Raw genomic sequence first — 16,576 nt, 5'->3', positions numbered from 1 at the left:
GAGCCCTCTGGGATGCCTTTAGCAAGGCTCATGGACTCATGGCAGATTTTCTAGTGGGAGATCAGGACAAAGTTGGTTCAGGGAAGGGAGGACATCATCAGGTTCACTGGAGCTTCACGCTCCCATCTCAGATGGACTTGTCCTTCTTGCCCAACTTATCCTTCCAAGCATTGCCAGGCTTTGGCTTTGGCTTTAGAAGCTTTTCTCCATGATTTTGCAGACCCACATGGAGAGGAGCAGGCTGGCTTCAGGAAGATCTTAACAGTCTTTTCCAGAGCCTGAAGGGGATCTCTAAAAGAATGCTGAAGAGGGACTTTTTGCAAGGCCAAGAAGTGACAGGCCAAAGAGTAATGGCTTGAGCTGTAAGAGGGGAGATTTAGATTGGATATTAGGAAAAAAAATCCTTCCTGGCAGGATACTGAGGCCCTGGAACAAGTTTCCCAGAGAAGCTCTGGCTGCCCCATCCCTAGAAGTGTTCAAGGCCAGGTTGGATGGGACTTGGAGCAACCTGGGCTAGTGGAAGGTGTCCCTGCCCACAGCAAGGGGTGGAATGAACTGGGCTTTAAGGTCCCTTTCAAACTAAACTATTCCTCAGTTCAGTGATTCTAAACTTGATTCAAGCCAAGAGCTGCTCCACTGCTCTGGGGTCCTTCCAAGCAGTCCAGTGAAGCTGCTACATCCCAAGGAGCAAGGAGAGAAATTGATCCCTCTGGAGATATTGAGGAGAGTCTCCAGATGCTGGAAGCAACTCATCTGACTTTGCAGACATGCCCTTGGTGTAGCTTTCTTCTCTGTATCCTTTGGGCAAGGGGAGATGGCTGCTGCATCCCTGAACATTTCACAAGCTCCAGCTTCCAACAGCCAGATCCAGCACCACCCTTGACTCCATCTTTGACAAGGCGAAGCCAGGGGAGAGATGCCAGGCAAAAAACAGGGCTGGCTCCCCCCCTGCCTTTGCACTCAAGGACAAGAGATGCCGTGTGACTGGAGCCAAAGCAAGCAGCAGACCCAAAGAGACCAAAAGCAGTATCAGGGCTTTTTGTGCAGGACTGGATGTGAAATCCTTGCTCCCAACAGTGGCAACCATCAGCAGCTGGCAGAGAAGCATCTCTGTGCGAGTTCACTGAATTACCACAGACTAAAAATATCTGGGCTGTGGGAAATCACAGGACACCTCCAAGGCATGCTCCGAAATGGTGGCTGCAGAAGTGAGGGGCAGGCATGGAGCTCCATGGTGGGGTGAGGAGCAGGAGAAAAGAACAGTGACCACTCCCATGGCAAGGCCTCTCAACCAGGAACTGGCAGGGAGAGATGTTTCTGTGCTCCCTGCCTCAGGGATGCTCAGTTCATTCATCCTGGCACAGCCACTGTGACCCTCTTCTGATTTCCACCCAAAACCACCCTACAAAGCCCAAGCTCTCCTCAGCTTTCCTGCTGCCCATGGGGCTCTCCAGCAGTCCTGGGATTTTCAGGGAACTCTGCAGCTCCAGGGCTTTTGGGTTGAGGGAAGGCACACCAGGACAGTAGGCTGATGGGGCTGGGGAGATGGGGGAGCCCCACAAGTGAAGGGTGCCAATGTTCCTCTGTGTTGCTGTGTCTCCCAAAACCCAGCCCAGCTGTGCCTCAGTTTCCCCAGCTGAAGGTGGTGTATCCTACAAAGTGACCAGGCCCTTGGAGACATTGATCACACAGTGCTGGGGAGGTGGTAGATGAGTGCAGACCTTCCACAAATTTCTTTGGAGCAGATCCACCCTGCAGATTCCCTGGCCCTGGGATGTGCAGAGCAGGACTTCCAAACTCTCCTGTTTTGTGTTTCTTCTCACAGGTCTCACATGTGACATCCTTCTGCTTTGGAGCAGCAGAAAAAACAAACTTGCAGCTCCCAGCTGCCTCAACCAGGGTGATTTTTTTCCTATATGGAATGGATGGTAAAGGAGAAGAGTGCCAAGGTCCCCATCCCAAGCTAGACACCCCAGTCTTCCCTGGCATGGTCCATCCACTGCTCTCTTCCCAAACAGCTCAGGTGCTGTTTCTCAATAGGCTTTTTCCAAGGGCAACAACTTCAGTGCTCACATCAGCAGCCACTGCAGCACTTGGTCCTGTGCCAACCACGGTTTCAAAACCAGTTTGCCAGTAGGAAGAGAGAAAAGGCAAACTGGGCCCACTCCCAACTTCCTAAAGCATGGGACAAGAAGAGAACCTCACTGGAAGCAGATAATGGGAATGGAGATTTCAGCTCAGCTTCCATCCCCAATAACAGAGCGTCAGTGAGGAGTGGCTGGGATAAAGGCCAACAGCTTCATTCTCTGCACAGAACAGCAATGGAAGAGTGGGAGCAGATGTCCAAGAGGAGCACATGAATACCTGGCTGAGATGACCCAACAACCAGCCTCCACCACCACTGCTCTCTCTCACCTTTGTGTTTCTGGACTGTTTTTGCTTCCACACACAAACACAAGGAGCTCACCCTGTGCCTCCCAAGGCAGAAAACTCCAGCATCCCACTCAGGCTAGAGGGAAGGCCGAGTTCCAGCGCTTGCCATGGGCCACTGAGCCACCTATTCATCCCTGCATTCCTTGGCAGAGTCCCAAGAGCAACGAAAACCCATCAAAGGACCTGGGAAAGCAAACCAAGCTGTGCACGGATGAGATGAGCTCCAGTGGAAAAAAAAGATTGGATTGGCTTGGCAAGAGAGCCGAGAGGCTGATCTCCCACTGAGTTGATTTTGAGAGCTCCACTGGGGTTTTTTAATCCAGCAGGAGATTTCTGCCACCTCCCAGGGTTTGAGTGTTTTTGTGACAGACCTGTGGGTTGCCAAGCAAAAATGAAGTCAACTCTGTCGAATTCCCCTGCCGGCTGGCACGGCCTTTCCCCTGGCACCTCCAAAACAAGTCAGCTCTTGTCAAAGGGCAGAGAAATGCAGCTTAGATTTTTGCCTGCTGTCTGGGCAAATGGATAACGCAACACATGGGGCTGATGCAAGTACTGGCCCATTACTCCCTTTACTGGATGGATTATGGACTGCTCTCACACTGCTCCTCTGTCCTGACCACCCAACTGGTGGCAGGAAAGCCCAGGAGACACCAAAGAACACCACAGCAGGGACACGGGAAGGAAGGGACTGCCCCAACTCCCCCGTGACACTCACCGTCCTCCGTCTCCTGCCAGACAATGCCCTCCAGGTTGACGCTGGTGCCAGGCTCGCAGGGGCCCAGGCACTCGGGCTCGGTGGCCAGGGCCACATCGCAGGTGTTCACCCCCACCGAGCGTGTGCGCACCATGATCTGCTCACACGGCGACGAGATGTCGTTGTTGACGACGGGGACGAGAAGATGCAAGGGCAATACTGCGGGCGTAGAGACTGGAGATTCCATCTGTGGGGAAAAAGAGAAACGTGGTCACCGTCAGGAATACTGCTGGCAACACAGAAGGGAGAGCAAGTATCAACAGATATTTAGATTCCTGGAGAACCTCAAGCTCAGGACTGCCACTTTCAGTTCACGTCCCACACCCCATCAGAGGACAAGGATCTCGAAGGGCTCTGCTGCCCTGGCGTGCCCATGCCCATGTAACCCTGGGGAGCTCTGTAGTCACAGAGATCACACCCAAAAGTCCTTGTGCAGGAGATATCTGTGCTCCTGCTTGAAAGAGCTCGTGGCAAGTTCCTTCCCCGACAGCTTCTGTAATCATGCCCGGTGAGGATGCCTCTTGGCTATGGCTCAGATGTTAATGCAGTCAATGACTTTGGACCCCATGGCTCACTAGAAGAGCTTCTGCTCAACCGGCAGGACAGGACAAATGAGTAGCAGACTCCCTCCCGCACCCATGAAAACCAACATCCCTCTCCTTCCAGAACTACCCTGTGACCACCTGCAGACACAGGCACTTGGATCATATCCCTCTTCCCTATGCAAGTATCTGCTTCAGAGCCTGATCCAGCCATTGTGCTCTCTTTGCACACAGAAACCAGATCCCACAGCCAGAGCCGGGCTTGGAAAGCCAACAAGCCAACATGCCAAGTGGAAGCCCAGCCAAGCAGCCCTGCTGCTGAGAAGCCAAGGCCCTTGGCCGCTCTGCCACGCAAGCAGATTACAGCAGTAATGGCTGATGGGCCGATTCTGTGGCTGGCCAAGGCAAGGTGCAGACCTTCTCCTCCTTTGGGGCTCATCAGCCAAGCCAGCCACGACCAGCCACCCCCGCGCCTTGGCTTGTGAGGACCTGCAGCAAGGGGAGAGCGGCTCCTCTTCAGCTGAGACTTCCCCTCTTCACCATTTGTGATCTTTAGACACTGGGCTACCTCAGAAGAGAAGCAGACTGAGGAAACCCATCACATCCGCAGCAAGCGCTGACCTGGGTTCCTGTTTCAAGCAGGCAAAGATTCCTCTAGAGCACCCGGTTGTACTCCCAGACCCTCTAAAACTCTTCTGAGGGAAAACAATAGACCTGGAGAGCCCAAGTTTGTGGTTACCAAGTGTGGACATGGGCACCAGGCCAGCCTTGCTGCTAACTCCCATCCTGGTCCTGACCAGCTGCCAAATTTGCCTGCTCTCTCTCTTGCTCACACATCTCCCTCCTTCAAGCAAGGGAAACAACTCCAGCAGAACCTTGCATGTCCAACCCAGCCTGCCCCACCCAATAGGGTGCCCACAACCACAGCAAGTGCCTGGAGCATCACATCTCCCCACCAACTCCTGACCCACAGATTCTCTCCACATCCCTGGTGACACAAATCTCTAGGCAGAGGAGCAGAGATGAGGATATCACATCCTGGCTCTGATAGGGCAAGTGGATTTGCTTTTCCAGCAGAACACAAAGCACTTTCTGTCTGCAGCCCTCTCCTTGTATTGCATACATCCTCTCTCTAGACAGCTCATCAGAGCAACATGCAGACCACTTGGCACTAAAGATGGCCTGGAGGTCTCTAACAGCAGTGGTTGGACCCCACAGTCCCCTCCCCAGCAGCACAGCTTGTCATCCACAACCGCCTCCAATCTCCCAGCAACAGAACCAGCTCTTCCCCAGGAGCCCATCTCCAGACCATCCACCTCCAAGGCTGCCACTGGGCCAGTGGCCCAACTGCACCCCATGGGATTCAAGAAGGGTGGTTTTGGCATAAAACCACCCCAGAAGGCTGCCAGAGGAGCTTCCAGAAGACTCCCACAGGAAAATCACCCCCCAAAACACAGCAACCCCATCAGCAGATCCAGGGCAAGATGCTCCAAGGAAGCGTGAGGCTCCTTTGAAGGGGCTCCTCAATGCCACATTCTGCAAACCACAAATCAGTCACCAGCAAAGGAAGAGCCAGGGAAGAACCAGGCAGGGCTGCCTGGCTTGGGTGGGCAGCAGGAAGAGCCCAGGGAGTGGCAGGGATCACTTTCCCCCATTGCCTGGGGAGTGGAGGCTGTGTGTGCATGTTGGAGACCTGCTGAGACCGTTCAGCTTCCTTCCACTCTGCAACAGAAACCACAGCGCAGCTCAGGAGCGTTTAATTACAGTTCCAGCTCTGCTAATTATCGCCCGGTCACATTCGTAATCTGCATTATGCCATGGTGCATAATAAGCAGCTCACTGAGATCTCTAATAAGCAAGGCGGCTTGATGGGATTTCATATCTCACCCTGCCCTGTAATAAACAGCCTCTTTCAGCAGCCGTGGGGAGACAAGGCGGCTCTCCTGCTCCCTTGCCCGAAGCTCCAGAGCAAAATAAAAAGGTTCAGGATGGTTCTTCAAGGGTGAGGGCAGGAGCAGAGGTTCTCCACTGGGACATAACCAAAAAAAAAACAACTGAAAGCCATGCTGGAGGAAAAGACACATGGATCAACCCCTGAAATTCGCCTCCCCCTCAAAGTGTGCCTTATCTCTCGTTGTCATGATCTTTTCACCCTCCTGCCTGCTGAGCAAGGTCAGGAGATGCAGGATGGCTGGGAGAGCCCTACATATCATGGGGCAGCTCCTCTGGCTGCTCTTCCCCTCGGAGGGAGAGAGGGAGCCTGGGGAAATGCTGGCTGGGGGTGGTGGGCAGCACTCACACCCCACAGCAGTGTGTTTCACATCACCTCCAGGGCTGTGCTAACTGAGATCCCCGGCTCCAAAAATGAGCCTTGTACCATCTGCACCCCTGCACACCACCCCCCGCCCCGCCCCCCCAGTACTGCTTTTGGGCCCTAAATATCCCTTGCAGAAATCAAATTTATTTCTCTTTCCATGCTGGGTAAGCTCTAAGATTAAATACTGGCTGCACTCTGACTGCTGCTGGAGGAACCTGGTGCGTCTGCAGCCACCCCTGTGGGAGTGAGATGGGGTGAAGCTCCTGTGTGCCAGCGCTGGCCATCCGTGTCCGCCCGCCGCTGCCTCCCCTAATGAAAGCCCTTTGTGTTTGTGGCGGAGGCTTTCCCATCACGAGGAACGTGCTTTCACCAGCGCCGAGGACAGAAGTGGAACGGAGCCAAGCCCGGGCGGCAGAGGCCAGCACAGGCTCTGCTCGCTGGGGGAAAAGCAAATCCACCCAGAGTCCCCAGTGATGCCAACGGCGCCGTGGGATGCCAGGCTCTGGGGGATAATTAAAACCTACCCCTCGTTACAGCCTCCCCCAGGAAGGTGGAATGGGGTCCCACATGAAGGGAAGGACAGCCAGTGGGTGCTGGCATGGAGAAATGCACACAGAGCAGCACTGGTTAGTGCATCAGCTGCCCTCAAGGGGACAGAACAGCAGCAATTATTAATGAGAGAGTGAGAAGAGGGCAAACCAGAAATAAAAACACCCCGCTGGTTTTAATGTCATCTAGACCACCCATTCATATTTATGAGAATTTTGGTTTGTCCCCAGTAACAAAAGTCAGGCAAGAAAAATGCATTTTGGAGTGATAAAAGCCAAAAGCAAACACCCCCGAGAAGAGCAACTAGCAGAGATATCTGTGGTGCATTTCCAAGGGCAGAGAGGATGTGAAGGTGCAGGGCACCCCCAGATCTGTCAGCCAGAACTCAGGGTGAGACCACCAAAGCATGTGAGCTGGTTCTAGGCTCCAGTGTATCCCCACATGAAGAAGCTACGCAGCACATGTACCATTTTTCTCACCTACAAGGTCCTTTCACTCCTGCAGACACAGAAACAAGAAAAGCCAAGAGGGAGTTTTGTTACTAGTCACAAACTCATGACTCTGTGTCAGGAGACAGAATATGGACCAAAGGTGCTCCATCACAAGAGTATTGCTCTCAACACGTCCCATGATCAGCTCAGCTCAACCTTTGGGTGCTCTGATGTTCTCACTCCTGTTCTGGTCTGTCTCTACATGCCCCACAGCTTTGCTTTTTCAGAGTAGGAGCTGGGAACATTAGCTTCCAGCTCCTTGGTGAGAGACCCCCAGGGAGCAGATCCACCCAGGTGACAAGCATCTTCAGTGGGCATCTCTAGACCCCAAACCACAGCACCACAGGGCCTCTTCCCCTCTGCTGATCTTGGAAGGAATTTCAAAGAGTCTTCTCCAACCTCACCCCCAAAGCCGGGTATGCAGAGCCACAAGACAAAATCTCTTTGTTCACTCTGTTGCCCACCATGTCTACAATTCCACCTTAAATCCACCTGTAAGCAGAGCTCCCAGTCACAGCCCCCAGCAACAAGCAGAGCTCCCAGTCACATCATCCCAACACACTGGAGGTACCTAACCCCAGGCCACATGCAACAGGCTCCAGAAGATCCCCTCCCCAAACAGTGCAGGTGCCACTTAACACTGACTGTTTGCTGGCTGGAATTCTCCAGGAAGAAAGCAGCCAACAAGAGCTTCCAACAAACACCCACATGCAGGGAAATAATGGTGGCACAAGCATCAGATCCAAGGATGGAGCCAGGAGCATGGTCTGGGGCATTGATCCCAATGCTGCTGCCCATTGCTCTCCCCTCTTGCTGCAGCAGGAAGCTGAGGTTGCTGACATCAAGATGTGAAAAAAGGATTCTGTTCTAGACAAAAGTCTCCCTTCCCTGGATAAACAGAAGCTCAAATAAACAAAGCCAGTTATTTCTACAGGCCACAGGAACACTTGGGGAATATACTGGGTTCCTTAGCTGGCAAATCTGAGCCCACAGGGCAACAGGGCAGTTGCTCCAAGAAAAAGGGATTGACATTTGTGACAGTCCCCGCTTACCAAGAAGCAGTAAATGCCACAAGGAAGGATTAATGCTTCCATGTGCTTCCATCTGTGCAGAATGCAGTGGGCTCAGCATTGCACTCCCTGAGTTCGCTCCCCAGAGAAGACAAGTGAGGTGGGACCTCCTGGCCAGCACCACCACCAAAGAGCCAGGCAATTCAGATGGGAAGTAAGGAGTTTTAAGGAGCATATTCCCAATTTCCCAGCCTCAGTGCTCTCAGCATCCACCTAAAAACATTCCAAGAGAGGCCAATTCCCCACCACTCTCCTTCACAACTTGTTCTCAGTGCTCATCACCATCTGCTTCCACCCATCAGACTTGGGATTTATGGCATCTCCCAGCTGTGGGGCTGTCGATGCCAAGGTGTAATGGGAATGCTCTACCTACAAAAGGTGCCTCTGTGTCCTTTCCTGGCCATGCCAAGCACCTGTGCTCCAGCTCTGAGATCCAGGAGGGGGTTTGCCTCCATCCATGCAAACACCTTCCCTGGCCAGCAAGTCCCTGCAGAATGGCCAGAGCAGATGGTGGCCAAAAGGATGGCAGGCACAATGCAGCCCAAGGCTGGGGTTGGCAGCACATTCCCAACTCAGACTCATTTTTATCTGGGCACTTTGGGCTGGACCTGGCTGAGCAAGTCTGTTCTGGCCACAGGTGAGTGGGCCACAGGAACCAAAACCTGGAAGAGGATTATCTGCATAAAGCTCCCAGCCCCACCACCAGCACCAGACCTGGTCACAGTTAATGGGAATATCGGGGTGAGCCCCATCCCACCAGTGACACTGGAGGTACAACCTCCCACCATGCCAGTGATGGGGGCTGATCCAAGTACCCATTTGATGCAGACAGCTGGATGCTATCAACCTCAGCCACACTGCTGGAGAAATGCAAATACAACCCAGCATGACTTACGAGGAGCTGCTTTCTCTCTGCAGAGGAGAGGGGAATAAAATCACTGCTTGAACACAGCCTGTCTTATCTCAGTGCTTGCAGCGTTTTGAGATCAAGAGGAGGCAGACACCGCAGAGGCACAGTCTTGCATATTACCGTGTCTCCAATAAAGCCAGGAATAGTATCCAAGGCAGACGTGCTGGCACCAAGTCACCTGCTCCAACCACTTACAAGACTATCAGATCTGCTCCTGGAAGGGAAAAAAGGTGTCTCCAGCAGGAGAGAGGTAGTGAAGAGCAGTGATGAAAGGGGACAGGTGACATAAGTGAGAGACATGGGAAAGAAATCCAAGCTGGGACCTCTGTGCATTGGTCCCACGACATGTGACTGGGTTTCCATTCAGCCATCATCAAGCACTGATATCCCACAGATGGGCCACAGGTCTCCTCATTTATTGAATTAAAATGTGAAGCAGCTCAGTTGGTGGGGAAAAAGGAAAAGATCCCATGTGGAAAAGCAATGGAGATGCATCTGGGTCATGGGAGAGCAGAGACTATTAGAAACAGAGCCTGACCACAGATGGCCACAAGCATCCTTCACAATGACCAACCCAGCCTCCAGAGCTCCTTCTTCAGCACTGCTGCTGCCATGGTCAGCTGTCATCCTCACCTCTGGCAGTGCTGCCTGACCAGGAAAGCTCTGATGACAGCAAGTGACTTCCCACTGGGAACCCAGGTCTCCCATTACACCCCACAACCTGTACCCACCCTTCTGTCAACACAACCAACCATCACAGATGCATGGCTGGTTTTCTCATATTGCTGCTTCCTACATCTCCACCCTCCAGCATCCCCTGCACTACTGACACCAGCCATGTCTGCTGCAAGTCAGGTTTCTATGTGGAAGAACCACTGTGAGGGAAAGTCTTGCTTTTGCTTATTTTCTTTCCACCAAAATAACCAGGCAGCTGCACCCGAGGATCCGAGCAGTGCTCAATAGCTGCCATTAACAGCACTTGCTGACCAGCACATTTAAGCAGGCAAAGGAGAACATAAAAGGTTTCACAGTGCCTCAGTGCATCAATCTCCTGGAAGGAGGATACAAATCTATGAGACCTTTCACAAACCACTGGCAGCTCCAGCCACTGTTAAGAGCCATCTGATAACCACCAGCTCCACAAATCTGGCCAAATGACACAGAGGCTGAAACAGCCAAACTACAGACATCCCTAAAATCCAAATCTGCAAGGCAGGCATGAGAAATCAGATGAAAAAGCAGGATTTTCATGGCAAGTGGTTTTAACTTGCCTACAGGGTCTGCCTTGTGCTACACAGCACACTGGCCAGCATCCTGTGCACCAAACATGGGCCCCACCACCCTAGGGATGGTGGCCTAGGGTGAAAAACATGTTGCAGAGCTTGGAATCTCCATTCCAACAGATCAAGAGATGAGTCTGAAAGAGGCTGAAATAGCAGGCTCCTGGAGACAGCAAGAACACAAAAGTTACCAACAAACCTTGGCAAGGATCACCAAGGACTGCAAGCCAAAGCTGACACTTGGTAGGTCAGGGCTGAGGAAAGAAGCTGGCAGAGCAGCTCAGCTCTCTGTTAGGGAATAACACAACTCCACCTGCCTGCCTCAACTTTTCCTTCAGTTTTTTCACCCATTTTTTCCTCTACCTCAGTCTCACCAATCTAAACCCCTAAAACATGGGACGATGTGGCAGCTAGGCCTCCAGCAATTCATTCATGTCAGGGCACAGCCACATGTGCACACACACCCACAACTCTACATGCAAACTCAGAGCATTAATAATTTAATCACTTTTAATTAATGCTTATCCAGGCACAAAGTCCTTACCTTTGAAAAGCTGCAACACATAGGAATCAGTCAGAGGGGAGACAGCTTGGGATTTACAAATCATTTCAGTACAAAATTGGATTCTTGTAAATATAGAAGGGAGAAAATGGATCCAAGCCTTGAAGTAAAAATGAGCTGGGCTCAGACCTGTCTCATCTAGGATGGATTCTTCTGCTTGCTTGGTGCACAGTCCAGGGACCAGCTTTGTCCACATCCATCCCAAAAGCCAGTGCCCACTTCCAGGTGAGAATGGACAAAGCCACCACAACCACTCTGTCACTGCAGACCCATGGTAGACAACACAACCACGTGCAGGGATGTGGTTTTACTACACCACTAAGAAACCAACTTTTATACTCACAAAGCACAAGAGATGATGTGGTAAAAGACCCTAGTGTTTTCAGAGCAGAGCTGAGAAAGAAGAGATGGAGTGTGGGGTAAAAGATGGGCTTTGCTTGGGGGTGTTTTGAACAACCAAGCTGTGAATGTGGTGTGGGACAGCTGGACCTTCCACAACAGCCAAAGCTGTGGCACTGGGTTGTGCTCCAAGGCCTAAAAGAGGGCCAAAAGCAAGTCCCACCCACATTCAGAGTCCCTGTGCAAGAAAACTGGGGGAATATGGAGTTACAGACATACATAAAACAATCAAGCACCACCCCAAGGTGATCCTTTCAGTGACCTAGAGGGGATCATCTCCAAGATGCCATCTTAATATCCCAGAATGGTTTGGCTTGGAAGGGACCTTAAAACTTATCTCATTCCATCCCCCTGCCACAGGCAGGGACACCTTTCACTAGTCCATTCATGACAGAAAAGGACACAAGAGACAAACTGAAGGAAGTTCAAAGAAGAGGCACAAAAATAACAGGCTGAGGGGATTGGTTTGGAAGAGGAGATTAGAAGAGCTAAATATGGATAGCTTGGTTCAGTGACAGCTATGTGGGGACACAGCCATAATCTACAAATACATGGGGGATGAAAACATCAAAGGAGAGAGAGGAATTACGCAGAGGATGATGCAGAGGAGCAAGGAGGAAATGGGATGAATCAATGAGAGGAACGTTTAAGACAGACATTGGCCACAGCTTTCTGGCAGGGAAATTGTTCCTAAGTATACCAGTATTTTCCAAGTGAGAAAATCCTTCATACTTCCATTGCCCTGCTCCTTCTTTCTTTCCTACAACCCTCCATTAATATCATACAACATACATCATTCCCCACAGCACCTCCTAAAAGCTGCTGACACCCCAGATCTACCCTGTGCCAGGCTCTGAATCCCCAACAAGTCACATTCGAGGTCATCCCAAGACACAGCAGCAGCTCTTCTCCTTTTAGAGAGCCAACATCCAGCAGCTTTGGAACTGCCCAAGTTCAGATTAGATTTGCCAGGTTTTGGCAGGGTTTTACTTAAATTTTGGCAGAGTTATCTTTTCTTGATGTTCTTCCACACTGCAACCACGATAACAAGCATCTCTGACAAGAGAGCAGCTTCAGCTCTATGATCCACCTCCATGGCTGGACCAGGAGCCTCATGGCCAAGCAGATAAGAAAAAAAATCCTTCTCTTATCCCATCCACCCCCCAACAAATGGCAGTGGCAAGATGGAGAGTTTTCTAAGCAGTTCTCCTGCACAATAAGCTGTCTACCCATGGCTACAAACAGCATTTGGTCCTGAAGGTGCTGTGGATCGTGGATGAGAAGCCAAGCCAGGTGCTCAGGGCTCACACCTGTAAAATTTGTTTAGGGAAGGGGGTGGGAGGGAATGCTCAGTCCCTGCAAAGCAGGGTGCACCTCCTGAGGCACCCACACAGCTCCTGGAGGAGGTCTAGCACTGGGAGAGCACCAGAGTAGCACAGCTGTGACACCATGGTGGCACCATGAGAAGTGCTGTGTCCAGACCATGGGGTGCACATAGCTATGGACTGGGGGAAAAAGAGGCAAATCCATTCATTGGATGCTTCTCCCAGAGACTTTCCATCACATCCCACATACACCATGAACACCAGAGCATTTTTACACATGGGTTGTAGCCAGGTATTGGCAGCTCCTGGAGAGGCTCGATTCCAGGGTGAGACACACATATTTCAGATGCAACAAGCAGCAAAGTCTAGGATGAGTTTCAGATCTATTTATCCCTCAGGCAAAAGGAGACATCTTCCTTCCATCTATTTAATATTAAAAACCTGCTTTGGTATGATGTGCACGTCCCAGCCCCTGCAGGCTGCACGTTTAGGAAGCCGCCCACTTGGCTCTCATCTCCTCTTCTTTGTAGGTTTTGCTCCAGTTGCCAGGAGAGATCCTGGTGCTTTCCAGACACAAAGCCACTTCTGTTCCATGGCCTGATGGGGAGGTTACAAGAGAAGAGAGAGCAAGAAATGAGCCCAATCACATGATACACAAGAATGTGGGTGAGGAAGATGGTGTCACCACATGTGTCTCATAGCAGTGGCCACAGAGAGGGGACTGGTGTCTGGAATGTGCCTCTGTCTCCCAGCACACAAGACGGAAACCTCATGCTAACATAGGAATGACAAATGTGCTGTGTCCCATGACTGCATCACCCCCACTCCCCAAACCCCAGTTTTTCAGCTAATTCTTTCAATCATGCTGTTTTTAAAACAGCACAAGTCAATATTCCTATTCTGGCTGATAAATGCTGGGCTCATCCCAGCCCTTCAAGCAACAGTTTGCACCCATGTCCATCAGCTCCCACCAGAAACATGCAGGACACAGCAAATTCCACAGGAAGTTTTTCAAGCCAATTCCCAAGGTTCTATAAATTGCTGAAATCAAGATGCTGCCTCACTATCCCTGCACAGAACAGTGCCAGGGCACCAACCCCAAAGCAGCACAGCATGTGCTCATATTGCCATGAAATCTCTTGATGAGCTGCAAGAGGAGCAGGAATGAGCTTTCCACGTGAACCCACAGGCTCCCATCACCTACCCTCACTCCAGACTTTAATTCCAGCCTCGGGGATGAAAAGCAGTTTTCCTGTCTTTGGCTCAAATGCCTCTTGGTGCCTCTGCTCTGATCACAGAATCACAGACTGGTTTGTGTAAGAAGCAATCTTAAAGCTCATCTAGATCCAAGCCCCCACTGCAGGCAGGGACATTTGCCAGGAGGAGGCAGAGCCTGTGCTCCTGTGGGAGCCAATGCCTGGCTGCTGGACACAGCTGGGCTGTGATGCCTGAAGGTCTCACCTGGCAGGGTTTGTGCTGACGACCAGCAGCCGCCAGCGGTCGAGCAGCAAGGCTGGGGAGGATCGATCACTCCCAGCAGGGAAGCTGAGCAGCCAGGGAGAAGAGGAGCTGAGCCAGAGCCGAGTGTAACTCATCACCTGCAGGCCACCTACAGCCAGGGAGCACTGGAGCCACAGTGGGGCTTTCAGCACATCTCAGGGAGCAGAAGGAGCTTTGTGATTCGCATCACAGGACTGTGCCGCTCGCAGCCATGCTCTTCCTTGAGAGTACTTCACACAAAAATAGAAAAATAGCTTCAAGTAGCTGCTTCATCAGCTCCTCTGGACCATACCAAGGGGAAGAGCTTGCATTGAAATCCAAATCAGCCTCCACCAAACAGGGATGGATGCTGACACCACCCACGGCTGAAGCTTTCTGCTAGTCCAATTAAGCTCCAGGAAGGTTTTTAGCCTCTAACCTCACATTTCTCAGGCTATATGCTGGGACACCCACGGGTCACCAAATTCTAGCTAATGAGAATTTGTTCCCCTTTGCCACAAAACAAAGCAAAATGAGAGCAAAAACAGTCAACACAAAAAAACACCATCCAATGCCAGCAGTTGCTATGCTTCCTTCCACCCAGCAGCACCTCAGACAGCACACAGACATGTAAAAATGAGATGCCAGGGGCTGGTGGGCACATAGATCAGGGAGTAGCAGGGCCAAGTTTATATTCAATCAACACTGAATTTTTAGCTAGCATCCTTAAAATAAGGCAAAGATACTGCTGGAGTTAGACCCATCATAAGCAAGCCCAGATCTCCATAAATTTCATTTCTTGCCCTGCCAAAATTTCTTTGATTCTTCAAATTACCAGTCAGCTATGGCAGAGAAATCCTAATTGCATGAGGAAGATTGGAATAATAATAAATAAGGAAGTTTCAGCCCCAAGGATGCCATGCTCAAGTACTGGGGTTTGCAGGCCACCACAGACCCAAACCTGGCCACACAACATTAAAATTCAACCATTCCCCTGGGGGCCAGGGACCACGGTGCTCTCAGCCCAAACAGGCAGCCCATGGAGGATAACACAAGTCCTGTTTGGAAAGACACAACAGAGTCATAAATCAGAGCCTGGAAGGTTTTTATGCCCAGCAAGGGGGGCATAAATAGAGGGCAGGAATGGGGAGCCAATGCTGCACCCCAGGCATCCCAGCTGGCCTGGGAAAGCGGCCGTGAGCTCAGCAATGGATTAGCCCACAGTGGTCATTAAGCACCCCCTTGCCTGCATGCAGAGGGTCCTAGCTGCAGAGAGCTCTTCCAAGGCAAGAAAAGTCAACAAGGAGCCACCATTGGGCTCAACAACCTGCTGGCTGCATGTTTCCATCTCCTCCATCTCCTCTCCTGCCTTGGAGAGAGGTGGGAGGGATCAGGGAGCTCTACATCTTCTCTCCAGGGCTCTCCCTGCCCAGTGGTTGGCTTTGAGGGATGATAAAAGAGTCACTTTGACCAAGAAATGCTGAGGGTTTGGGGTCACATGCATAAAAATGATGTCCTTAGCACAGGGGAAGCCACCACCTCACAGCTTCACATTGCCAGGCTCTTTGGGAAGACGGTCCCACAGTGTTTCTTGGCATTTAATTCTTAATTAGTGACATAACTCTTTTTTATAGTCTTTTATATAGGATCTTGGAAAGTTAAAACAAAAAAAAAGAACAACAAAAATACAAAGGCAAGTAGGACAATCAGGACACCAGAGTCCCTCCAAGGAATGCCACTTGCTCAGTGTCACAATCTAATGGAACCTTGTAAGAGACAATTCCTCATTACCAGTGGGACAGTCTTTCAGAGTCTACTCTGGAAGTTCCACAACCCCTGCAATAGTTGCCCAACAGTTTTTGATACCTCTACTCCAGCCTGAAGCAGCCAAAATGCATTTCTGTCTGTAATAAACCCATACAACCTTTAATCATACTGTCTCTCCTGAAAACACACAGGCAGCATGTCCATACAGATCCTGTACTCCTGCTCATATCTGAGGAAAAGGAACAACAGCTTTTTATTGATAATAATCACACAAGATGCTGTTTGGACAGAGGGAGAAGGTTCCCACTGTGCCAATCAGCAGCTCTGGGATGGCCAGGACATGCTAATGAGCTGCTGGTCTGCAGGTTGGGGATAGGAAAGCAGGCACTGGCCGGGGAGAACCAGGCCTTTGTGCAGCTCTACAACACCTGGGAGGAGGCAGGAAAGTGTGTATGAAGGCAATATATAGATGGATGGATGGATGGATGGATGGATGGATGGATGGATGGATGGATGGATGGATGGATGGATGGATACTTGTGCAACCCCTGTGCTCAGAGTGGTGTTGGCAGCAAAAGTCCTCCTTGCTCGCCCTCACCACCATTTGGGATCTCTGCCAACATGTGACCTGATGCTGGCTTTTACCAAGCCAAAGCAGGTGACTGGTGCCTGTCTGAACACCACCCAGGTCTTCTCTA

At 51.1% G+C, this 16,576-nt stretch overlaps 1 protein-coding gene across 3 annotated transcripts in view; it reads right to left on the bottom strand.

Annotated features, from left to right (window-relative positions):
- The window catches only part of ZNF609 (zinc finger protein 609), a 62,488-nt gene that overhangs the window by 11,602 nt on the left and 34,310 nt on the right, over nucleotides 1-16,576 (bottom strand). For all 3 annotated transcript variants that reach the window (XM_077185355.1, XM_077185356.1, XM_077185357.1), the window contains exon 3: nucleotides 3,149-3,374. In XM_077185355.1, the coding sequence (XP_077041470.1) occupies nucleotides 3,149-3,374 (226 nt within the window). The remainder of the gene's footprint in view (nucleotides 1-3,148; nucleotides 3,375-16,576) is intronic.

The sequence above is a fragment of the Agelaius phoeniceus genome, chromosome 13 (genome assembly GCF_051311805.1).
Source record: "Agelaius phoeniceus isolate bAgePho1 chromosome 13, bAgePho1.hap1, whole genome shotgun sequence".
Classification (NCBI taxonomy): Eukaryota; Metazoa; Chordata; class Aves; order Passeriformes; family Icteridae; genus Agelaius; species Agelaius phoeniceus.
Note: the sequence above shows the minus strand (reverse complement) of the source record. Positions and strands in the feature narration are given on the sequence as shown.